Here is a 23,238-nt window from a genome sequence, read left to right as displayed (position 1 = left end):
GGGGCTTGGCGTCCAGCACGGGGCAGACAGGCCCCACTCGGGCTGTGCTGCCTCTGGTCCGCAGGGCCCGAGAGTCCAGGGACACAGGACCCGCGATGGTAGGGTCACCTGGCCAGCCGAGAAACAGCCAGGGATGCTGGCCAACCCCCACACGGCCAGGGTCTCTGAGAGGCTCCACTCGAGACACCTTTCCTGGCCCAGCCTGTGCAGGGACTGGGTTTCCAGACGGGATTTGCATCCCATTGCTGGGCTCCCGTGCTCCCAGCTGGGTGCCCTACGTGGCCTCCCGGAACGCGCCACATCCTGAGTGGACTCGGGTTTGGGCATGGCTCACCCCAGTGGGAGATGGGGCCAGGGATGCACCCCGGGAGGGGGGGCAGGAGCACGCTGTTAGCCTCTCACCCTGTTCCCTCTGGGGGCGGCGGGGGGTTGGGGCAGTCTCAGTACAGAGGCCCCCAGAGCCCAGCAACTAACCTGTGGCCAGGGCTCAGGGAGCGCCGGGCTCCGTGGATTCTGGCGGGGGGACCAGAGCTCCCATGGAGGAAGAGAGAGCAGACTCTGGCTGCCACACAGTCACTCACAGAGAGTCCCAGCTCACGACTGCACTGCCAACCTGCCCCTCGTTTGTCCCCTCCTCGGCCCACCCCCTGCTGGGGTCCTGGCTGGGATCCCTCCGCCGCCCAGACCCTCTTCTCTCACACGGGGACACCGGCGGTTCCTCCTCCCGGAGTTGCTGTGGGGCAAACACCAGGGTGCAGGTACAAGTGGGGTGCGAGGGGCAGGCCTCCCGTCCTTGGCCCCCCTGGGCGACAGCCCCCCTCTGCCCCGGCTGGCAGCGCAGGGGCAGGCGGGCTGCCTTCTGGAAGGCCAGGCAGAGCAGGCTGAGGGTGGGGCCCAAGGCCTCGGGCAGCCTGGAGGGGCTGTGGCAGGGGGCTTGGGTGTTTCTGGGAGTGGGGGCTGGGAGGGGAACTGGCTGTGTAGACACGGAAAAGTCGGAAAGGCATGGTTGTAGCAGAAGGGACCGAGAAGGCGGGAAGGGTTGTTTGCATTTGCAGGAGCTCAGCCTTCCCAACGGCCACAGGAGCCATGGAAGGGAGGGGGATGTGCGAGTCTCATCAGATGGGGATGTTTCTCTCTGCTGAAGGGGGGTGCTAGCTTGGAGCCCTTCCTGGGGGAGACTGGGGCTCAGTGGGGACAGCGTGGGGGCTCACACGGGGTCTGCAGGGCCAAACCCTGTCCGGCAGGGGCACCGACTCCCCCAAGCCCGGTCTATAAATAGCCAGAGGGCCTGGTGGGAGGGGGCGGGGTTGGGCTTTTCTATAAACAGCCCTGTCCTGGCCCAACAGCTGGGGCCCTGCCGGTCACACGGCCCTGCCTGAATTAGAACACATCCCCTCTGCCGTGGCCTGTGCACAGTGGGCCTGTCACCAGGGTGGTGGAGGAACAAGTCAGCAAGCTCGGGGGCCTCACCGTGTGACCTCGGGCTCAGCCACATGGGGTTTCCACCATCCGGGGGCCACACGGCACCCTGGAACCACATCATACACGGTGGTCCAGGACGCAGACAGCACAGATGCCTGCAGGACGCTTGTACCCTTGAGCGCAAGACTGCACGGCAGGGGTGAAGACAGTATGCGGCAGGGGCGAAGAGGGCGGGCCGCAGTTTCCTAAGACGTTGGACACGTAGCCCCAGCCTAATGAGCGCACGCGTAGGCGCAAACACAGGCGTGCGGATACGCGCAAACGCTTCGCGCCGGAACGCGGGGTCGTGCACATGAAGAGGGAGCAGGGCAAGGCCCCCCCAGACGGCGGGGTGTTACTCAGCCAGAAAAAGGGGTGTTGTCCCAACACACGCTACGACACGAAGTCTCGAGAGCACGCCATGTGGAGCGTAGCAGTCACAGAAGGCCACGTATTGGGATTCCGTTCATACGAATGGTCCACAGAAAGCAAATCCACGAGACAGAAAGCAGATTTGGGGGCTGGGAGAGGGGGGATGCGGAGTGAGCGCTAAGAGAACTTTTGGAGGATGGTGGAATATTCTAGAATAGGATCTTGGTGCTTGAACGTCTCGTGCATCTGCTGAAAAGTCACTGAATTACACACCCACAGCGGGTGAGCCATGTGTACATGAATTCTGCCCCCAAGAGCCCTGCTCGCCTCACCCGCCCTCAGTGGTGTTTACCGTCTGCTCGGGCCACTCTGGGTGCCCTGTGGGCGCTGGCCCGCCCGCGCCCCCCTCCCCCCAGCGCATCACAGCTGCTGGAGGGCAGACCCCTCCGGGCACCGTCCAGCCCCTGCACGTTCGCCCGCAGCTTCTTGAAACCACGTGGCCCTCGATGGGCTGGCTCTGCTCTTTATTGTTTATTGGTCTGAGGCTCTCCAGATGCCAGCCTGGGTGGCAGGGCACACCTGGGGCGGGTGTGGGGGCGCGGGCAGGCTGGCCCTCCCGGGGTGGGCCCTGGTCTCCTCTCAGCCGGCGGGGGGCGTGCCTGACCCCGCCGGAGGCAGCGGCGGCTGCAGGCTGGGTCACTCTGTCGACAGGGTGGCGAGGGCTTGGCGGGGGCGGCGAGAACAGATGCCCTCCCACCCCCAGGGCTGGGTGTGCCCGGTGTGGATCCTGTCTGCCGAGTAGGGGCACCATGGCGTATCTGTGACAATGCTGGCCAGCCTGCCCCTACCCGAGGCCCCAGGGTCCTCCCACCCACCTGTACCCAACTCAGCTACCGCAGGACAGCAGGAATGCATGAACAACCCTATCTCAGTGAAAAAACACTCTCTGCTCCGGCCTGGCGAAGCAGGTTGTGGGGCAGAGCGGGGAGCGGGGGACCGAGGCTCGGTAAGGAGGCAGCGGGCGGGGGCAGGGGCTCCCACGGCTCTGCAGGGAGAGGTCCGCCAGGGCCTGTCTCCAGAAGCATCTGGGCACCAGGTGGCCGGAGGGCAGGGCGCAAGCTTCAAGGTGCCCTGGGGACACAGCCACTGCCCCTCACCCCTGCGGGCGGGTGCTGGGGAGCATGCGGGCGCCGGCGTGGGCATCGGCATTCGGCAAGCAGACCACGAGGGAGCTGGGGCGTGCGGGGGGCTGGGCTCCGGTGCCTGCTGGGGTCTCGGCCAGAACAGCCCCAGGAAGCTCCGGGAGGCCCACGGCCCCGGAGGGTAAGGCACAGAGTTTTGGTTTCCCAGGGGCCCAGTCCCAGCCTGGCCCCGGAGGAGCCCCGCTCAACCACACGTCCGGCGGCCCACGGCTGTGTGGAGGCCGGCAGCGGGCACGCTCACTTGGCTTTGGGCTTACGGCCGAGGCCTGTGGGGGGCGAGAGGAAAGCATCATTAGGAGCAGACCTGCCGGGGGACAGCGCCGAGGCACCTGCGTCGGGGTCCCCAGGCTCCTGCTGTCCCATCACCACTGCCCGGTGGGCCTACTGTCTCTGGGTCCGCTCTGACCCTGGGCCCTCGCCCCTGCACAGCAGGACTCTTCCGGGTGCAAGATGCTGGGATGCCCCCCAGCCAGCTGGTTCCTGCCCACCCGTCCAGGCCGGATCTGGGCCCGTAGCACACGGTCGGCCCTCACCGATCCCCGGCACCGCTGTCTCTCCCGGCGCTTCCCCAGCGGTGTCCCTCCTGCTCCCTTACGCTGTCCCCACCTGGACAGTTCCTGCCACCTGCATGCCCCCCCAACTGGCCCTGCAAGGTCCCCGGCCCACTAAAGCCCTCTGGTCCAGGGGCCCTCTCGTGGCACCCTGCCCGACTCCCCTCCCCCCACCCCGGCCACACCAGAGCCAGGCCTGTCCCAGGCCCCCAAGCGTCTGAGACGGGGCAGAAAGGTCGGAAGTCATTCAAAGTGGAGCGCCTGGGCGGCTCAGGAGTCCGACTGTTGATTTGGGCTCAGGTCATGATCTGTTATGACAGCTCAGAGCCTGCTTGGGATCCTCTCTCCCTCTCTCCCTCTGCTCCTCTCCCATGCACGCACGCGAGCGCTCTCTCTCTCTCTCTGGCTCAATAATAAACATTAAAAAAATAATCTCAAGAAAGGGGCGCCCGGGCGGCTCAGCCGGTTAAGGGCCCGACTTCAGCTCAGGTCACGCTCTGACAGCTCGTGGGTTCGAGCCCCACACCGGGCTCTGTGCCGACAGCTCGGAGCCGGGCGCCTGCTTCGGATTCTGGGTCTCCCTCTCTCTCTGCCCCTCCCCCAGTCGCTCACGCTCTCTCTCTCTCTCTCAAAAATAAACATTAAAAAGTTAAAAAAAAAATCTTAAGAAAAAAGTCATTCAGAGCATGGTTTCTATCCCAGCCCCACTGCGGGGTGCCAGGACACAGGGCCAGGGGCGGGGGGCGCCCCGGGCACCGCACAGCAGGGGTCTCTCAAAATCACCACCTTAACCAGATAATTGATGTGAAGGTCACTGACCACAGGGCAAATGGCCCCGAGCTCTCCTGGGGTGCTGGGGGTCGGCGTGGGGACCCACGTCCCGTGTGCAGAATTCCTGCCCAAACACCATCGGGAACCAGGTGGGCTGGGGGCAAGGGGAAACACCTGGAGTGAAGGTGTCTTCCACAACCACAATCCCAGAGCCACACAAGACAGACCGAGGCTGGATGCCTGGTCCTGGGTAGGACCTCATTTCCAAAAAGTCCAAATAACTGTGAACAGTGTGACAGGCCTGCCTGGGGACACCTGCCTGGGGCTGCACAGGACAGACCCTGACTCGTCCTGGGGGGGGTGGGGGGGTGGGGAGAAGAGCCTTGCTCTCAGGAGACCCCTGAGGTCAGGTTCAGGGGCCAAGCGTTTGAAAGTCTAGAACTTTCAAATTGTTTCATAAAGTTGAGAGCAATGCTCAAAGTTGGCAGCAAATGCTGATAACTTTGCTATTTTTTGCAAGATTTTGCCATTTCGGGGTGAAGGGTGGGCGGTGTTCATTATGATCTTGCAAACTTCCTGTCGGGTTGACGTTTTTGCAAATAAAATCTCGAGGAGATGAGGAGGCTGGGATTCCTGCCTCCTGTCCCCGCCCCCCCCCCCCCCCGGGGACGGGGGGACCTGTGGAGGGCTGTGTGGCAGCAGAGGGAGCACCCTGGCCTTTCACTGGGCAGTGGGCACATGTGGCCGCAGGCCCCCAACCCACGGCCCACACGGCCCACTTGTCCCCTACACCTGGGGCCGGCAGCGGGGGCGGACCCGGCTCGTAAAGGACACGCCAGCCCAGCTCAGAAAGTAACCCTGGGAGGAGACAGGCGGAAGGCTGTCCCCGACAGTGAGGATAAACCGTAAAGACGGGAGCCCCTGACTTCACTCCTGCCCTTGCTTCCTCTGGGCGCCAGCTGAGGCCTAAGCCCCGGAGCTGGGAGCCGAGCCGGCCCAGCAAGGCTACAGGTGTGGGGAGAACCCAGACGGCCCCCCCCCTATCGTGGCACACAAGACCGGCACCCACTGACACAGTCCAGAGCGCAGCGGGGGACCCCAGGCCTGTCCGTCTGCATCTGTGAGCCTGCTGGGCCACATCAGAGACACGGACGGTCCTGCCCGTACCCGGGGGTCCTGGTGCTGTCGACCCAGGAGGTGCCTATCGACCCATTCATGGCTTCCAGGACCTGGCCAGGGAGGGGAGGCCCGCCCGCTCCCTGGAGAGGGCCCGTCACTCACTGCCCCCCAGGAGGACGTGTGGCCGGACCAGGGCCGGAGGAGGCTGGGGTGTGCCCTGTGGAGGGTCCTCACCCGGAGGCTGGGAGTCAGTAAACCCCATGGTCAGCTAGGCTGGTCGGGACAGGGACCCAGCGGCCCTGCTCCCCGGAGGGCACCCGACTTGGTCTCGTCCACCCCGCCCTCTTGAGGCCCCTCTGCTGGGCGCACAGCTCTGAGGTCGCACCCGGCCGCAGCGGGGACACCAGCTAAGCGAGGCATGGCTCCCGCCCTTCCCGAGAGGGGGGGCGAGGCGGAGGGCTGGCAGGTCCCACCACCAGCGGCAGAGGAGGCAGGGGGGCTTGCTGTCAGGCCCGGGGGGGGGGCGGGGGGCTGCAGGGAGCGGGTTAGCGTCAAGGAGCGGCAGGGCCCAGGCCCCGCCTCTGCTCACCGTTAGTGCAGGCACCAGGCGGGGTACGTACCTCACTGAATCACACAGAGTCTTTTTGTTTTATTATCGTCAGAGTCAGGGGCAACCTCTGCTTCCAAATAAGAGAAACGCACTCAACGGCTTATTCCTGACCCACCCTGAGCTGGGAGCTGGACGCCGAGCCAAACACGGCCGGGCCTCAGGCGGCCCCTGGCTGACGGCCCCACCTGCCACTCCCTGCCTGAGGTCGCGAGAAGTGGTTGCCAGTGGGCCAGGGGCACGGCCACTCGGCAGCGGCCCCACAGTTGCCCTTCCCGCCCGCGGAAGGTGGGGCCGTGGCCATCCTTCCCCAGGCCGTGGGGACGCTCTGGGGGGGGGTGGGGGGGGAAGAGGGCCACTCGCCCGCTGCAGAGAGAGACTCAGGGCTCTGGCGTGGGACGGATGAGCTCTGACCCCGTGCCAGTGCCCCCAGGCCCTGTGTGACCTGCCCGCCCAGGTGCCCTGCTTCCGGGGCACAAAGGATGATGGGAGGGGAGCCCCAAGTTACCTCCTGGTTCCTCGAGGGGCGCTTCTTCCTTCGCTTGCCCGTCCCCTTCGAGGCTCGCTCCCCGGGTCCTGGGGAGGGTGCCAGACCCTGAGGAATCCATCGCTGCGTCCTCCGAGAAGGATCTGTCCAAGGACGTGTCCAGTGCAGAATCCGGGGCTGTGTCCTCCTGGTCCCCGTCCCCGTCCCCAGCCACGCCGGGGCCTGTGGCACCGTGGCCACGCGTGCCTGTAGCCTCCGGCCTGCGGACGGTGCTGTCGGCCTCGGCCAGGCAGGCGTCACGAGGGCCTGCGGGGTCTTCAGCATCTTGGCTCGACCCCGTGGCCCCAGGGGGCTTGTCACCAGAGAGCCTGAGAGGCTTTAGGCCTGAGCCCCTCCCAGCACCACCGGCCAGGCCCCCCGCAGAGGGCTGGGGGGCCTGGGGGGTCCTCTGCGGCCAGGAAATCGCTGGCGTCGGTTGTACCAGGAAGAACGCCTCTCCAGGGGCCCGGGCCCCTCCTCCTCCGATGGGTCAGCAGTGGGCTGCGGGCCGCGGGCCGTGGCATCCACGCGGTCCCTGCCGTGGGGCTCAGAGGTGGGGTGGGCTTGGTGTCTCCTGCAGGGTCTCTGGTGGCCACTGTGGACACAGGACGGGGCAAGCTGAGGGTGGGGCCCAACTCCAGGCCAGCCCGACGGCGCCCCCACTTAGGGTGTGCTGGAGCGGGGGGCCTCCCTCCGTATCTGCTTCTAGCGTAACGTCCCCGTTCCGCAGCACCCGCTGCCCCAGGAGGCGTCCCTGGCGCCTCCAGGTGGGGGTTCCCGGAGAACAGCCCTCGGCATCCACTGTCCGCCCCGGGGTGTGGGCCTACTTCACCCCTGTCCCTCAGCCCCTGTGGCAGCCACGCAGAATGGAGTGCAGCGCCCCCGCCCCGCCCCGCCCCCCTCAGCACCCCTGAGCCCCAGGGATGGATGTCAAAGGCCCGCTGGCCCATCTCTCCCGCCCGCCTGGGGGCTGTCACACCCGCGGGGAGCTCTCTGTCGTGGCAGAGACACCCCAGCACCAGAAGGGTGAGCCGCTCCTCTGGCTCCACCTCCCACGGCAAGGGAGATGAGGGCTTCCTGCAGGAGGGGAGGCTCCGGGCAGCGAGGAGGGCCGGAAATGGCGATGAGGAGGTGGGAGAGGGTCTCACCAGGCGCCTTGTCCCTCAGGGGGTCTCCGGCAGCCGCCTTGCTGCCCCCCCTCCGCGTCCCCTCGGCCACGGGCCGTCTTGCGCAGCTGGAAACCCTTCCTGATGTCGGCCAGCAGGGCATCGATGACACACACGTCCTCCTGCTTCCCGACTCCCCTCCTGACTGAGAAGCCCCAGGGACCCTCAGAGACGCGGCTTGTGGGGCCCCCCGAGCCCGCCCAGGGGACCTGGAGCCTGGAGGCGTGGGAGGTGCCGCCGGGTCTCCAGGGCAGGGAGGAGCGTGGGCCAGATGCAGGCGCGGCCACCGCGGGGGCTCCCCGGGCCCCCGGCCGGCGCCTGGCCTCACCGGGCTTCCCATCCTCGCCCCGCGGCCTGCACGCCTCCTCCTCGGCCAGCTGCTGCTTCCTCCTCTCCGCCTTGGCCGCCTGCTCCTTCCGGTCCTTGTTGTCCTGCGCGGGACCGACACGGAGCCCCGTGACCCCAGCCCTCGGCAGCCGTCCCGCCTGAGGTCCGCAAGGGGCTGCGGGCCCACCTTCAGAGGCGCGGAGGAAGAGGTTCCGAAGGTCTTCATGGTGCTGAACGTGTCTTCCAGGGAGAGCTGCTGAGCGTCCTCACACAGGTAGCTGGCCAGCTGCAGCATCTTCTGCTCGATGGCCTGGAACACCTCGTCCAGCGCCCCGGGAGGCCTCGATGCTGGCCTGGGGGCGTGGGCACACGGTCACGGCCCTGGGAGGACCCCTTGGGGGGTGGGGGCGCACCTGCCGTCACAGGGACACAGCCCGGAGGGGTGATGGCCGCCGGCACAGGCCCCCACGGGCAGTGGTTTCTCAGTGGGACCAGACAACTGGGTACCGCGGCCCCCGGGGAAAGGAGCTGCCTCGGGACCAGGGACAGCAGCGCCGCCCTGCCGCGGGGCCCCTCGCCCTGGCCCCGTCCTCCCCCCACACTCACCCGGCCCTGCCCGTTCCACCCTCCCCGGACTGACTGGCCCACTGGCTGGAGGGGCCCGCCCCTGGACACCACCGGGCCACTGCTCCCCCGAGCCCAGCCTCCGCTCGCCTGGAGGCGCTGGGCGTACTGCTCCTGCACCTCAGGGATGCAGGAGGACACCTTCCTCTCCATTTCCAGAAGCTTCTTCAGGTTGGTGCTGGACTCCGAGCGGATGAGCTCAAGGTTGATCCTGAAAAGTACGCGAGAGTGCGCTGGGGTCAGGTGACAGCTGAGGTCCAGTCTCGTGGAGTCGGTGGGGGGCCTCACCCTGCACGCCCGCGGGGTCACTGGGGGCCCCTCACCGCGTAAGCCCACAAGGCTTCTGGAAGCACGTCAGGGCTCTGGGAAGGACCAAGCGGTGCTGGGGGGATGTGTCAGGACAGCGACCCCAAAGCCTCGGCCCATCCTCCTAGTGTGACCCTCCGAGAAAGGTTCTGCAGCTCTGGGACCTGACGACCTCCCATAGCAGCGTGTGCCTGGTGTTGGAAGGCCCGGGCCACGCTCCCCAGGGCTGCCCCTCTGGGCCGAGTGACCCACGTGGATGCAGCCCCACTTCCCCGGGCCTCGGTTTTTGCCATCTGTGCAATGGGCCTTGCTCACGGGGCTGCTGTGAGGGTCAACCTTATGAAGGGTGGTGTCGCACTAGCCCCTGGTATGCCCACGACCAGGTCACTACCCTCCCTTTCGTGGCCTCAGCTTCCTTCCGTAAATCATCTGGGGACAGGCCATCAGGCCATGATGGACCCGAGGTCCTATCCCAGGCCGAAAGCGAGGGTCCCACGGGCATCTGGGGGCCCGGCCTGGTCCGGCCGCCTTACTGGTCAGGACCAGGGGTGGGGGTCCCGGCGTGGGCGAGGCGGGTGGGGGGCACGTACCCCGCTGCCTGGGAGGGCCGCTCCAGGTCCCTCGGAAGCTGCAGGAGGTCTGGGTGGTTCTTCTCCACCTCCTGCAACAGAACGTGTCCGGTGAGCGCCGCCGTGGCCCCGCCCGGGCCCCGGGGATGCCCGGGGCCCCAGGGGCCGCCCCGCGGGCACACCTCCAGCACGTGGTGCAGCAGCGTCACGCGGCTCTGCTGGGACTTGGTCTCCGTGAGCTTCAGCAGCGTGCTGATCTTGAAAGCCGTCGGCGTCCCCCGTGTGGCTGCCCTACGGGGGTTGGGGGGAGTGAGCGTCCTGCCTCCTGGGGCTGGGGGTGCGGCCGGGGGCGCGGCGCACTTACATAGTTGAGGAAGTTTCCTATCTTCAGGATCAGCTGGCAGAAGACGGGCAGCTGGTGGCTGGTGAGCAGGCCTGCGGGAGGGCGCCAGGGCAGAGGGAGGGGCGGGTGCTGCGAGGCGTCTGAGGCTGCGGCGTGGGGGCAGCACCCCCTCGGTTCCCCTCCCCCACGCTCCCTCCCGGGCTGCAGTCCCAGCGCGGACGGCCTCAGGGACTCGGGGAGCAGGTCTGCCAGCGTTGACACTCACTGAACCCTCACGACCCTGGGGCAGATGACCCCTGCCCCCTTCTGTGGATGAGGTTCTAGAGGAACCCTTCTAGAAGGTTGTAGCTGTGACCTCCCTGGTTCTCGGCTAACTGTCCCTTGGGGCGTCGGGGAGGGTGGCCCTTCTGGCCCCGTGGCCAAGAAGGGAGTGGGGGGCCACCGCGCGTGTCTCTGCCCTGTGGCTGTGGTGTATTCCCGCTGACCCCCTCATCTGGAGAACGCGGCGAGTCTCTGCACACCGTGTGTGCCTCTGCACGTGTGCGTGCGTGTATACATAAACACATACGTGTGTACCCGCAAACGCACGCGTGCCTGTGTCTGTGCGCACGACTGCGTGCGTCTCTGGCGGGCGACCGCTCCCTCTCCTGGTGCCGAGCGCCCCGCCCCCACTCACTGTCGCAGGCGGCCAGCACCAGCTGGGCCTTGGGCTGCACCACGTCCAGCACGACGGCCGTGCCCTCACACAGCAACATGCACTCCACCCGCAGCTGGTAGCTGAGCTGGGGACAGAGCGGGAGATCAGGGACGGGGCCCCCCACCTGCGGGTGGGCAGCGGCCGGGGGCTGAGGCACAGAGCTCGGGGAGGGGTCCCACGGCCTGGCGCTCCAACACGCGCTCCTGGGCCTCAGCAGGACTGGGGCAGGGCCCAGGGATGGCACTTTGGACCAGCTCTGCTGCACCGGAGGGCGGCCGCCTCCCTGCGGGGCACCCCTGGCTCTCAGAGCGGGCGGCTGCACGAGTGACCCGTGTGGCGCTCCTCACGGAGTCCTGAGGGAACGGCCTGCACAGCCCCTCTCCCCTCCCCTCTCCCCCTCCCCCACTCGCTCACCAGGGAATGCCCAGCAGGAGGAGGTAGAACTGGTCGGCGTTGGCCAGCTTGGTCCGATCCTCCGAGAATGCGCGCAGGTTTTCAACCTGCAGACAGGAGACCACTCCTGGGGTTCCGGATCCCGGCCCTCCCAGGAAGCCCCCTGCCCTGCCTGCACCTGTGTGGACCCGCTCACCGGGCCGCTCACGCTGGCGCCCCTCCCATCCGGCACACTCTGCGAGCCGGGAGCCCGCCCCCCCCCCACCCCCCCCCACCCCCCCCCCACCCCCCCCCCCCGTGCTGCCCCCACCCCGCCCCCGGCAGGACTAGCAAGTCTCTTTCCTTGACTCACCTCGTGCTTCTCAGGGAGGAGCTTGAGGAGTTGCTTGAGGACCTCCACGTCAAATTTCGTGGTGTCCCCAGCCCGGATCATCGCAGTGACGTCCTCGTTGGAGCTGCAGGTGAGAGGGGGTGGTTGGGATGGGAGGAGAGGGGCCTCATGTGGGCTCCTGGGGACCCTGCCAGTCGGGGACTGCCCTCGGCCTGTGACATCTCCGCTGGTCACACCCGGGGCACAGAGAAGGCAAACCACCTGCCTCAGCTGCACAGTAAGGAGGCCTGGGGCCGACTACCACACTCCTTGTCTGCCAGAGCACCCTCCGCCTCCCCCTTCCAGGGGGCTGCTCGCGACAGGGGCCGTCTGGCTCAGGCACCCCGGGGAGCTCCGTAGCCGGAGCCACCAGAGGGGTTCCCCGCGGATGTCTGGGTCTCGAGGACGGAACGTGCAGTTCCCAGAGCGGCCTGCAGAGGGCGCCGCAGAGCCCAGCGGGAGGTGCGGGCGAGGGGGCGGGGCAGGGGCGAGGCCGTGACGCCCGTGCCGCTCACCATCGAAACTGCTTCAGGAAGATGTTGAGGTTCAGGCTCTTCTTGGAGTCCAGGAAAGTGATCTGGAAAACACCCCCGCCCTGGTGTTGGTGCCCGGGGAGCAGCAGAGGCCCCTGGCTGAGCCCCAGCCCGGCCCCACCTCCTTGGGCTCCTTCCTGGCCGGGGCTGCCACTTGCTCCTTGGGCTTGGCCTCGGGGAAGCAGAAGAGCCGCTCGATGCTGGAGAAGTCCGGCTCCACGACCTCGGCCCCCAGGCTGCTCAGCGAGGCCCACATGGAACTGTGCTCTGTGGAGGAGGGGCCCCCGGTCGGGTTTGCGCCCACCCACCCAGCGGCTTGACGGACGGAGGGGGAGGGGCGGGGAGGGGCGGGGAGGGGAGGCCCCCCCACCCCGCCGCCCCGTTGCTGTCACACCGTATGCATGCGGACGCATACGTGCCCGTGACCCGGCTGGCAGGAGGCCCCGGCCTTGACCTTCTCTGGGCATTGGCACCCAGGGGCCTGGGCGCTGTGGGGCTGTGGCATCGGAGCCACCCATCGGCTTGCGAGGGTGCGCGTGGGAAGAGAGGCCCTCCACAGGTGACCTGTGACCCGTTCCCGCCCCGCCCTGCCCAGACCTCCCAGGAGCTGAGTCCAGAGCAGAGATCAAATGGCCCTGGCCCACACTTGGGGGGGGGGGGGGGGGCGGGGGAGACACAGGGGCCCAGGTGTGAGCACATATACTACCAGTCGGTATCGCAGGCCAGCAGGGCCCGGCACCCCCGCTCGGGCAGGAAGCCACTCACGGAGCCTGGGGGGCCCTCACCTCGCGCCGCATCAGAGCTGGGCGGGGGCTCACCTTGGGCCACATTGGACGGCAGCTTCTGCCAGTTGAGTTTCTTCATGCGCACAGTGGGAGCGTGCACGCACCGGTGGCTTGGGACCCAGGCGGAGGAGCCCAGGCTGGGGCCCACGTGGGCCACGATGACCTCCTCCACGCCACCCGCCGCAGAGGGGCCAGAGGTACCCGGCAGGGGTGGGGGTGGAGGGGGCCCCCCGTCCAGGCCAGGCGGCGGGGGTGGGGGCGGGCACCCCGTGCCCGGGAGCGGTGGAGGTGGAGGAGGTAAGGCCCCGCCAGAGACAGGCAGGGGGGGTGGTGGAGGGGGTGGGGGGGGTGGGGCCCCCAGGCCTGGCAGTGGGGGAGGGGGGGGGAGGAGGAGGGGGCCCGGCGGTGGAGCCAGGGAGTGGGGGTGCGGGTGGGGGCGCTGGGGCTCCCAGGCCTGGCAGTGGGGGAGGGGGGGGAGGAGGAGGTGGGGGGGGCGGGGGAGGGGGCCCCGTGGTGGGACCAGGGAGTGGAGGTGCAGGTGGGGGGGCTGGGGCCTTCAGCTGCGGAGCAACCAGGTCCTCGACAGCGTGCAGGCTGCTGAGGTCCGCCTCGGGCCTCGGGCCCCCCACCCCCCGCCTTGGGGGCGCCACTGTTTTGGGGCACGCTGCCCCTCCGACCCTGGCCTAGGTCAGCCTGGACACTCTTGTGGGCCTTGGTCAGGGTGCTGGGGCGTGGCCGCCCCTTGACGGACAGAAGCCGCTCCATCATCTCCTCCAGGGTGCATTCCTGGACTGGGGAGGGGGTGCCGGGGTCAGGGCCGAGGGCCAGAGGAGGTGGGTAGGGGGAGGTGGGACAGGCGTGGCCACTGCCCTCAGGCAGGGGGCGGCTACCCTCCGGCAGTGGTCTGAGACCCTGCTGGCCGTGCATCGGGTGAGGGGTCAGGGCGGGAGGTGGGTGAGGGCTGTGGGCACCGTGCCCGCTGGGCCCCACCTGCTCACCGTCACTGGCCAGGAGCACGGCCCGGTTCACCAGGTTCTCCAGAGCCTCCCAGAGCAGCTGGCTGGAGGGCAGGGTGGGCTCCAGGTACAGCAGGCCCTGCAGCACGGACAGCAGCTGGGCAGACGCCGGGGAGCAGCTCACCTGGGGGGCAGGGGGGGGGGCGGAGGCTGGGTCAGCGGGAGCACCTCAGCTTGCCGGGAACGTCCACCCCCTCAGCACTCTACGGCTTGCAGGGCCCGGGTGATGAGCTGGGTTCACGGTTCCCTGACCGTCGCACCGGTGACATTCGGGGTGAGGCCGCTCTCCGTGCGGGGGCTTCCTTGTGCATTGTGGGATGCTGGTCCCGGCCCCCGTGAAGCCGATAGTGCCCTCTGCCCCAGTGTGGCAACCCTCATGTCTCTGGATGTTTCTGGATGCCCCCTGGGGACGCTCGCGCCTGGATGAGAGCCACGGGTTCTTTGAAGGACAGAAGGTCCCAGACAGGGAGGGCCTGAGCTAGACCAGAGATCAGCCTCCTGGCCTCTTGCTGGTCCTGGGGCCCCTCGGGCCATTTGGCGGTAGCCAGCCAGCTGGGGCCCAGGACAGTCCAGCTCCCTCTGGGCAGCCCAGGCCTTTGTGATGCTGTCCTCCTGGGTCCTGGGGCCCTGGCTCTGTGCCTATGACAGCCCGGACCTACCGCCAGGCGCCAGGCTCTCCCCTCTCCAGCCCCCTGACCCCTCACTGCTCCCTCGCATCTCCACATCTGGCCCACGGCTCCGCTGGGGGTGGGGCCTACCAGGGCCGGGAAGGCAGCCGTGTCCGAGCCCCGGCGCCCAGGCCACAGTCCCGGGGGGTCGTCACCTTGTGGAACACAGAAGTGAAGACTTCCTGATGGTTGTTCATGTCCACGCCGCCGCAGATGCGCAGAAGCTCCTCCGCATCCTCGGCCTTAGCCTCCTCGAAGGCCTCCAACTGGATCAGCAGGTCGGCGTCCTCCAGATCCCTGGGGCAAGGGGGCCGGATGGGCTGAGGCCGCTGCCCCCCACCCCCCAGCCTCCCCCGACCCTGGACAGACGCACGGACGACCCTCAGCGTGGCCCACGCTTCGCATGTGGCCAAACCTCAGCCTGAGGCCAGCTCAGCAGCAGAGCCACAGGCCCAGGCTCCTCCCCCTGGCTCCGCACTCCCCAGCTGGCATCCCCGGGGCTGGGGTCCCACCCAGGAGAGTGGTCCTGAGAAGGCCCAGGATGGGGGTTCTCTGCTACGTGGATTCCCCGGCACCCAAATAAGTTTGAATTTCAGATAAACGACCAGTAACCTTTGGCATAAGTATATCCTATACGACATCTGGGATATACTTACACGGAAGGAGCCCTCCTATTCAGCTAGGGGTCCTGCACTGCATGAGGCAACCCTAGCCTCCAGGGGCAGCTCCAAGGCCCCAGGCAGGGAGACCCCGCAGCGTGGCGCACTGCGTTGTCAACCGGCCTGGGTCCAGCGGCAGAAGCCCTCTCCTGCCCCTCTGGAGGTGCTGTGTGGGGCCCAGGGGAAGGCGAGCCTGGCTTTGGGGGACGGTGCAGGGGACTCACCGCAGACGTGTCAGAATGTCCAGCAGCTGCAGCCCTGGGAAGGGACAGGAGGAGTCAGCAGGCCTCAGAGGCTGCTGCCACCGGCCCCCCCCACCCCGACCCCGGTCGCTTGCACCTCTGATGCCTCTCCTCTGGTCTCCCCCTGGGCTTATTCCCACCCCCCGGAAGGTGGTGCCATTCCTAAGGCACCAGGAACACTCTGGAGGGACACGTGGTCGCACCCCCTAAGGGGTCATCCCACAACTGGTAGGACCGGAGCTGGGGATGGGCGTCAACACCGAGAGGCCCCGAGTCCCCCGAGGGGGGCAGGTGGGGGCCGGCTTCCCAGAGCCTTCCTCTGGGGTCCTGGGGCGGGCTGCGGGCGGTTACCGGTGAACTCCCCGCGCAGCTGGGTGCGGGTGCGGAGGTCCTCGGGGCCCAGGATGATGGCATTGATCACACTGAGCAGGGTGACGACATAGGGCACGTTGTCGCTGTCCGAGAGCTCATTCATGATGACGCTGAAGCGGTACTGTTGGCTGCACACGGTCTGCAGGGCGTGCAGGGGTCAGCACGTGCCCCGGGCCCACCGAGGCCCCAGGGTCCCCCGAGGCTCACCTTGTAGTGGTCCAGGGCGTCCAGGGTCAGCATGTGGCCTTCGGGCGAGTAGATGCACAAGGCAGCCAGCAGCTCAAACACCTGCTTCTTGACCATCACGTTGGATGTGTCCAGAGCTGCCGAGGGGCGGGGGATTGTGGGGGAGTCTCAGCGGGGGCCCAGGACCCCAGGCCCGGCTCCCCCTCTCCCCTCCTGGCGGCTGGTCCCCACCTGGGCCTGAGCTGAACTCACACTTCCGCAGGTGGACACCAGAGGGCGCCCTGCACCGGCACACCGGCCACCTCCCGGGCTGGCCTCCCCAGGTGCCCAGACCCGCCTCCAGGACCAGAGAGGCAGACCCCGCAGGCACGGGCTCACAGGCGGGGGTCCACTTGGACTGGGCCTCAGTTCTGAGAGGGGTCCCTGTTGGATCTGCCGAGGGCCACGCTGGCACATGGCCCTGGGCCGAGCCCATGCTTCCATCAAACTCAGTACCGACTGTGCTTGACAGCCTGGGATGCCCCCTCGTCCTCGTGGCCCCCTGCCTCCCACCTTATCCCCCGAGCTGGCACAGGGGGCACAGCCAAGCCCAGGCTGGGTAGGGCAGGAACGAGGTGGCCTGTGGCTTGTTCACCCACACGGGCACTGGCCCACCCCACGGGCCGACTCACCCGTCACTGGCCCCTCCTGGAGCCCCAAGCATCATGGGGCCCGGGTGCTGCCACGGAGCAGCACAGCCTGGCAGGCAAGGGACACACAGTGATCCCTGCTCACTAAGGGCCACCTGAGGTTGCTCTCAAGGGTGGAAGACTAACCCTGGGCGCAGCCTTGGGAGACTTCCTGGAGGAGGGGAGCGGGAGTCAGAACTTAAGGAGTCAGGGGCGCCTGGGTGGCTCAGTCGGTGAAGCGTCCGACTTCAGCTCGGGTCATGATCTCGCGGTTCGTGGGTTCGAGCCCCGCGTCCGGCTCTGTGCTGACAGCTCAGAGCCCGGAGCCTGCTTCAGATTCTGTGTCTCCCTCTGTCTCTGCCCCTCCCCCACCCATGCTCGCTCGCTCTCTCTCTCTCTCCCTGTCAAAAATCAATAAACATTAAAAAAAATAAAAAAAAGAACTTAAGGAATCAGCAGGCACACAAAGGCAGAGAGCAGCCTGAGCTGGAGGTGAAGCCCCATGTGGTTGGAGACGGCACAGAATGGGCAGGGGCAGGGGCGTGGGGGAAGGTGGAGGAAGAGGCCATCGGCAAGGGCCGGGGTTCCGGCTAGGCTCAAAGGGCTCGGAGCCAGGTGGAAGGCAAGCGGGACTCCAGCCGCCAGGGCCCGGACCTGGGTGGCGGGTGGTGGGAGTGGTGTAGGCAGAGCCCGGGGGGAGAGGGTGGGGCCCCAACAAGCGCAGGGCTGGGCGGAAAGGCCGGGCAGGGTCACAGAACAGACCGGGCAGCCAGGTGTGGCCGGTGGTGGAGGACCAGGGCTCCAAGGTCACCTGGACGTCCCGGACCTGGGGCCGATGCGAACCCGGTTCCTCCTCCGGGAAGCCCTCCCTGCCTGCCCAGCCGAGCTCTCTCCTGCGACCCCAGCCCTCCTGCCGCCCTCCAGGGCCTGGGGCCTCACGCAGAGTTACCAAGGGGCTGGCCGTCTGTGCCGGCCTGGCCTCCCGGCAGCCCGCGGCTCACCCAGGGAGAGCTGGCGCACGTAGGCCTGGTTGCTGAGGATGTACTCGATGCCCCGCTGCGAGTTCAGGACGGCGCGCACGCAGCTGATGCAGGTGAGCTGCAGGAGGGCGTCGGCGATGCGGGCCACCCCGCGGCCGGACAGGCGCGCCAGGGCCTCGAGCAGCAGGTCCAGGCCACTCTGCTCCAGGAACTGCACCATCCAGCCGCCGTCGCTGCTCTCCAGACGCTTGCGCAGCCCCGAGTAGTTGACCACGGACGGCATCTGCAGCAGCCGGATGCACAGCTCGGGGTCGGCGCTCTCCAGGTTGGCCTCCGTGGGGTCCGAGTCCTGCGCCCCCAGCTTCTCTTTCAGCGCCGCCCACTTGCGCTGCGCGCCCTCCTTCACCGACATCTTGCCGAACTGCAGGGCCGGAGGGAGGGGGGCGTGAGTCCTGAGCCCAGCTCCGCCCCCCGGGTGCCCCACCGCGGGAGAGGCCAGGGCGGGTGCGGGCGGGGGTCCCCTGCCTCAGTATCCCCACCCGCCCGCTGGGTTTGCCCTGCGGGGGCGGGGGGGGGGGGGATGCTGCGGGCAGACCCTCGTCCCGTCTGAGCTGCCACCACCCCCGGGCTTCCTCCGTGCCAGGCGCTCCTGGCCACAGCGGCTGGGCTGACAGCAGCGCCACCCCCACCCCCCCCGCCCCGCCCACCCTGTCGAGGCGGCTACACCGGCAGGAATACCACTGACCCAGCGGTGATGATGCAACAAAAGTGGCGTCTCCGGGGCTCCCTTATCTTGTCCCGGGGCACTTCCCCTGCCCAGTGGACAGGGTCAGATAGGGACAGCGGGGCAATTCCAGGCCTCAGGCGTGTGCCGGGGAAGGGGCTGACTGGAGGGTCATGCCCGGTGCTCCCCCAATCGCGGGCCCTCCCTGCGGGGAAGCAGCCTGCCAGGCCCTGGCTTCCGCGGCCCTGCGTTTGCCAACCAATGTGGACGGAGCACCGGATGTCCCCTCACACACACCTTTCCCCTAAAGAGGACGGGCTGTGCCTCCGCCCTCGCCACCCCCGGCAAGCCCCCCTCCTCCGGCCCCTCGGTGGTGACGCCGTCCCGGACCGCGGCCTCTGGGGACCGGCCTCAAAAGTCAGGGGCAGCCCAGGCTCTCCGCGACCATGTATGGCTCAGGTTTTATATTTAGAGCCTGAGAAGGACAGCACGGGGCTGCCGAGAGGGAGCCCGAGGACCAGAGCGCGGCAGTACCGTCACGCCTCGCGCCCGGGGATGCCACAGCCCTCCAGCCCCCCACCGCGCCCACCTGACGGGACAGGAACGGGGGAGGCACCCAGAGAAGCACGGTCACATGCCCACCGCCCCCCCGTTGGAAAGGGCAGGGCTGAGTGAGACTGGACTCCGGTCCGAGGGGGGCTGGGAGAGGCTGGCCGTCCAGCCTGGCCTCGATCTCAGGGCTGCGGGACCCGGTAAGTTGGGGGGAGACCCCACGGACCATCTGAGGTCATATGTAGGAGATGCAGGCCGAGAGGGGTCGAGAGCCCAGGGGCCTGTCCCAGGCCTGGCTCCAGGCCCTCTGTGCTCACTGTGGTGCAGCTGGAGGCCTCCCGCCCCCTCTGCCTTGGTGACTCTTGGGTATTGTCCCTTGTGCTTCCCGAGCGCCCCCCCCGCCCCCCACTGGCATGGCTGGCCTGGCCTTTCAGCAGCCCCTCCTGTTTGCAGTGGGTCCAGACCCCCACCGAGCCCCTTATCCTCCTGCCTGGCTGACTGCCCGACAGGCCCCTGGGGTCCCCCAGCGGGGGGGGCCGGGGGGGTGAGGAACGGCTCTGGGCCCACCGGCCACTCGAGCTGTCTGAGCCTCCTTTCCTCGCCTGAATTTCTGCATCAGCCTACTGGGGGCATCCTGAGAGGGAGTGGGTGCGGTGTCCTTGCAGGGGGGTGGCTGGGTGGCGGTCACCGTCCCCCAGGAGCCCTTACAGCCCTCCCTGTGACCGCACAGCCCACCTGCTCCCTCAGGCCCGGCCCTCTTACCCCCTCCCTCACCGTCCACTCACCCAGATGCGCAAGACCTTCCGGCTGCCTCTGCCCACCCATTCCAGGCCCTGCCGCGGGCCGCCCCTCACACTCTCCTGGCTTCTCATCCCTGCTGACCGCTGCCGGCTGTGGCTCTGGTCCCTCCTGGGCGGCCTCCTGGTGGCAGGGGAGGGGGCCGCTCCCACCACCACGAAGAGCACAGCAGAGGGGCCTTCGCACACGCTGCCACGCACCTCGGGTGCTGCTGCCTAAAGACGCAGCCGGGGACTGACCCTGCCTTCCCCGCCCCCACCCCCGCCCCACTGGCCCAAGTCCCTGTTTCCCTGGCACAGGCTGAGTGGCTGGAACATGACCTCTCCCAGGCCAGGCCTCCAGCATCCTAAGTATCTTCCCCCGCCAAGAGCCCCAGAGGTCCCTAGATGCAGAAAACAGCCTCTCAGAGCCAGCCTGCGTGGCCCAGAGCGCCCCACCGGGCTCCTGGCAGCCACGGGCTCTCCACCCCAAGGGACCCCACCTGTGGGGGCTCCCTTGGCCTGTGGGGGTGGGGTGGGTGGGACCACAGCAGCAGGTGACCGGCCCATCCACCTGCCTGTCCACGAAGGATCCTGAGCTGTGTGCCCTGGAGCTGAGTTTCACAAGCTGGCCATGCCCCACGAGGCACCGGGCTGTGGCCCAGTATGGAGAGGGCGTCCAACTAGGAGAGTGAGCTCAGCTGTGGGTAGGGATGACTTTTCTCCCTCTGTGATGCCACCAGGCTGCCTGGCCTCATCCAGGGCCCACCTGCTTAGGTCCTGGGTGGAGGATGACTCCCTAGAAATGTTTCAACTGCCCTTCAGGACGAGCTCCTGAATACACGGATGGACGGCGGCCAGACACCAGGACAGAACCCCGACCCACAAACTGCAGCCACAGCCCAGGAGGAAGCCCGCTGTCTCCACAGCAGACCTGCCGGAAGTCGGACCTCGATCTCTGACGCACAACCACCCTGGGACAGTGTCCCACATGGCCGGGGCTGGATGACGGCTTCCACAGTTTTTGTTGCCACGCCCACCTGAGGACCAACCAGAAAGCCGAGCGCACTCCCCAAGCGATCACGCGGGCTGTCCCACTTCCCCAGGCCCCCAGCCCCTCCCCCGGGTGCCCCTGAGCCCCCCTTTTTCCTACAACGAAGCTTTCTATACATAGAAAACACTTTCACATATTAACATATACATGCTACAGAGCCCATGTATGTACTACACGTATACATCGTATACACATAGATATTATACGTACTACATAGTGATAATTAACGCATGTATTCTATACTATGTACATAGGCTGCACATGTACGTTAATGCACATAATATTACACATGCACAGTAAGCATATATCGTGTAACGTGTATGTACTACGTGAATACCTCATATGTGTGCACATGATATTACACATACATGGCAACAATTATATATAAGAAGTATAGATGTGGGGCGCCTGGCTGGCTCAGTCAGAGGAGCCTCTGACTCTTGATTTCAGTTAGGGTGGTGAGTTCGAGCTCCACATTGTGTGTAGAAATTACTTAAATAAATAATTTTAATAATAATAAATAATTATACAATAAAAATTTTAAATAAAATAATTTTTAAAAATGAATGCTTAAAAAATATGCACCGCACGCATACATTATACACGTACGTCCACACTAACAGCGAACATATATACATGGAACTAAAATACGAAGTGCTCCCACCCTCCCGCCTGCCTCGAGTCTGACAAATGCGAGCGGTGACCAACTCGCTGCCTGAAGCGGCTCAGAATAAACAGCTCTTTCCCAACCGGATGGCGGTTGAGCATTTCCGCCCCGAGCCCCAGAGGGATTCGGGAGGACAGCGAGGGGACCTGCGTGGGAGGCAGCATGCTGGGAGCCAGAAGCCAGGCTCCTGGGCTCGCTCGCTGGCTGTGTGCCGCGGGGAAGTCCCTCTGCCCCTCTGTTCTCCATCTGTACAGTGACGCTTGCTGCGGGGCTGCCAGGGGAGAAGCTGGACCTGGTGGGCAGGGCGAGCGCCCGGGAGCGCTGTGGCTGTTGTAACGCCGTCCCCGGGCGTCCGGCCCTGCCCGACTCGTGGGCTGAGCGGCGGGCCCCCAGCCAGGCCCGGCGCCGAGACAGGGCGGGGTCGCAGGGACCTTCCCAGACTCGGGCCCGCCGGGCGGGGCGTGGCCAGCCTGCCGGGGGCGGGGCCACACGCTCAGGAATGCGCTCTCGGGGCCCCCACTCGCGCGGGGGCGGGGCCAGCGCAGGAATTTGCATTCGCAGAATTTTTGCAGCCAGCACCGCCCGCCGTAGAGCACGAGGGTCTCCAGGGCCCGAGCCCCCGGAGGGGGCTGAGGCCTTACCCTGGACCTAGGGCAGCTGGGAGGTGCCCCCTCCCCAGGCAGTCCGTGCCCACCCCCCCCAGCCCTGCACCAGAGGGACTCCGCAGAGGAAGGCGCTGGGGCTCCCGCAGGAGTGTGATGTCGCCCGAGATTCTCCAGCGTTCGAGTTTTTCTACCAATAACGTGGGGTTCCCACTGGGGCGGGGCCACGCCTCCCCCTGCAGACTCTGACTCCCGAAGGCAGGGTCTCCCTCCGAGCTCTCCTGGGTCAGCCCACGGCTCACGCGCGTTCACGGCCCGCGCTGCTGACTCGAGGACCTGGAGGAGACTGGACGCCGGTCCTCCTGGCCCCTCCTCGCACACCCATCTGCCTTTCTGCCCGCACCTACATCCCGGCGCCCACAGGCCCGGGCAGCTGTGCTGACTCACGGCAAGCCACCGCCCCTGCCTGTCTGTCAAGCTGTGTGCGTGGGGGCGGGGGCAGGGTCAGAGCTGCCCCCCCCCCCCCCCCCGACCTCAGAGACCAGCCCCTGCTATGCAAATAGGGAAACCGAGCCTGAGCGGGAGAGCCTCCTGAGGCGGGCACCGGGCACCAAGCCATGTCCTGGGCACGGCTGCCGGGAGGCCCCTGCGTGGGCCCAGGGGCGGGAGGGGGCTTCCAGCAGCGTGCGGCGGCGGGGAAGCCCGCACTAAGTGCCGGAGTTCGGCGCCCTGGAGGAGGGGGTTTGGCCTTCTGCTCCTTGATCCCTGCGAGGGCTGGAGGAGGGGCTGGGGGCCCTGGGCGGGCCGTGAGGGCCAGGGAAGGCACAGGCTGGGGACTTGGGCACCTGTGAGAGGGGCGGCCCTGCCAACATCCCCACCAGGGCTGGGGTGCTTCTGGGCCCAGAGCCAGTGAGGGCGGGGGCGGGGTGCAAACAGCGAGCTTGCCTTCCTTGGGGAAGGCGGGTAAAACGGCAGGAGCGGGGTTCCGGAACTGGAGGCAGGGGCTGCCACACTGTATTTTTAGCTCCGAATTTTTCCACTGCCTGGTAACCCTTGGATTGTGTTTCCAGCGGCAATTCCCCCGGAGCCCAGGGGCAGCCGGGGCCCTGCAGGGTTGGGGAAGCCCCTGAGGCTGATCCCATTCTCCTCCCTCCAAGACCTTGGTTCCTTCTAAGCCTCGGGCACATACGACCTTACCCACCAGGCTGCAAGCCCCCAAGGGGCTTGGGTGGGTCACCTGCCCTCGGGCTCATCCCCGGTGAGGGTCCAGTGCACGGTGGGCCTTGGGGAAGGAGGAACAGCAGAGTGCCGACCCATCACCTGCCCACCCGCAGGCAGAGTGCAGAGGAC

At 67.1% G+C, this 23,238-nt stretch overlaps 1 protein-coding gene and 1 long non-coding RNA gene across 2 annotated transcripts; one reads left to right on the top strand and one right to left on the bottom strand.

The window, feature by feature from the left end:
- Positions 1–2,336: 2,336 nt before the first annotated feature.
- INF2 (inverted formin 2) lies at positions 2,337–19,808 on the bottom strand. The gene is given in 29 exon segments (XM_053889913.1): positions 2,337–3,301; positions 6,097–6,153; position 6,202; positions 6,592–6,648; positions 6,650–6,954; positions 6,957–7,204; positions 7,758–7,920; positions 8,104–8,206; positions 8,290–8,450; positions 8,813–8,937; positions 9,623–9,693; positions 9,784–9,864; positions 9,866–9,892; positions 9,966–10,036; positions 10,621–10,721; positions 11,056–11,141; positions 11,387–11,489; positions 11,920–11,981; positions 12,059–12,204; positions 12,756–13,108; positions 13,149–13,354; positions 13,356–13,513; positions 13,721–13,862; positions 14,562–14,703; positions 15,290–15,323; positions 15,659–15,818; positions 15,887–16,002; positions 17,535–17,934; positions 19,575–19,808. Coding segments are annotated over 28 exon segments (3,765 nt in total). The 5' UTR covers positions 19,662–19,808; the 3' UTR covers positions 2,337–3,301; position 6,097.
- Positions 18,247–21,368, top strand: LOC109257804 (uncharacterized). Its single transcript, XR_002076098.2, has 2 exons — positions 18,247–18,989; positions 20,309–21,368. It is a non-coding gene; the product is annotated as an uncharacterized LOC109257804 (long non-coding RNA).
- Positions 21,369–23,238: the final 1,870 nt, after the last annotated feature.

The sequence above is a fragment of the Panthera pardus genome, unplaced genomic scaffold (genome assembly GCF_024362965.1).
Source record: "Panthera pardus isolate Hobbes unplaced genomic scaffold, ASM2436296v1 HiC_scaffold_24, whole genome shotgun sequence".
NCBI classification, from domain to species: Eukaryota; Metazoa; Chordata; class Mammalia; order Carnivora; family Felidae; genus Panthera; species Panthera pardus.
Note: the sequence above shows the minus strand (reverse complement) of the source record. Positions and strands in the feature narration are given on the sequence as shown.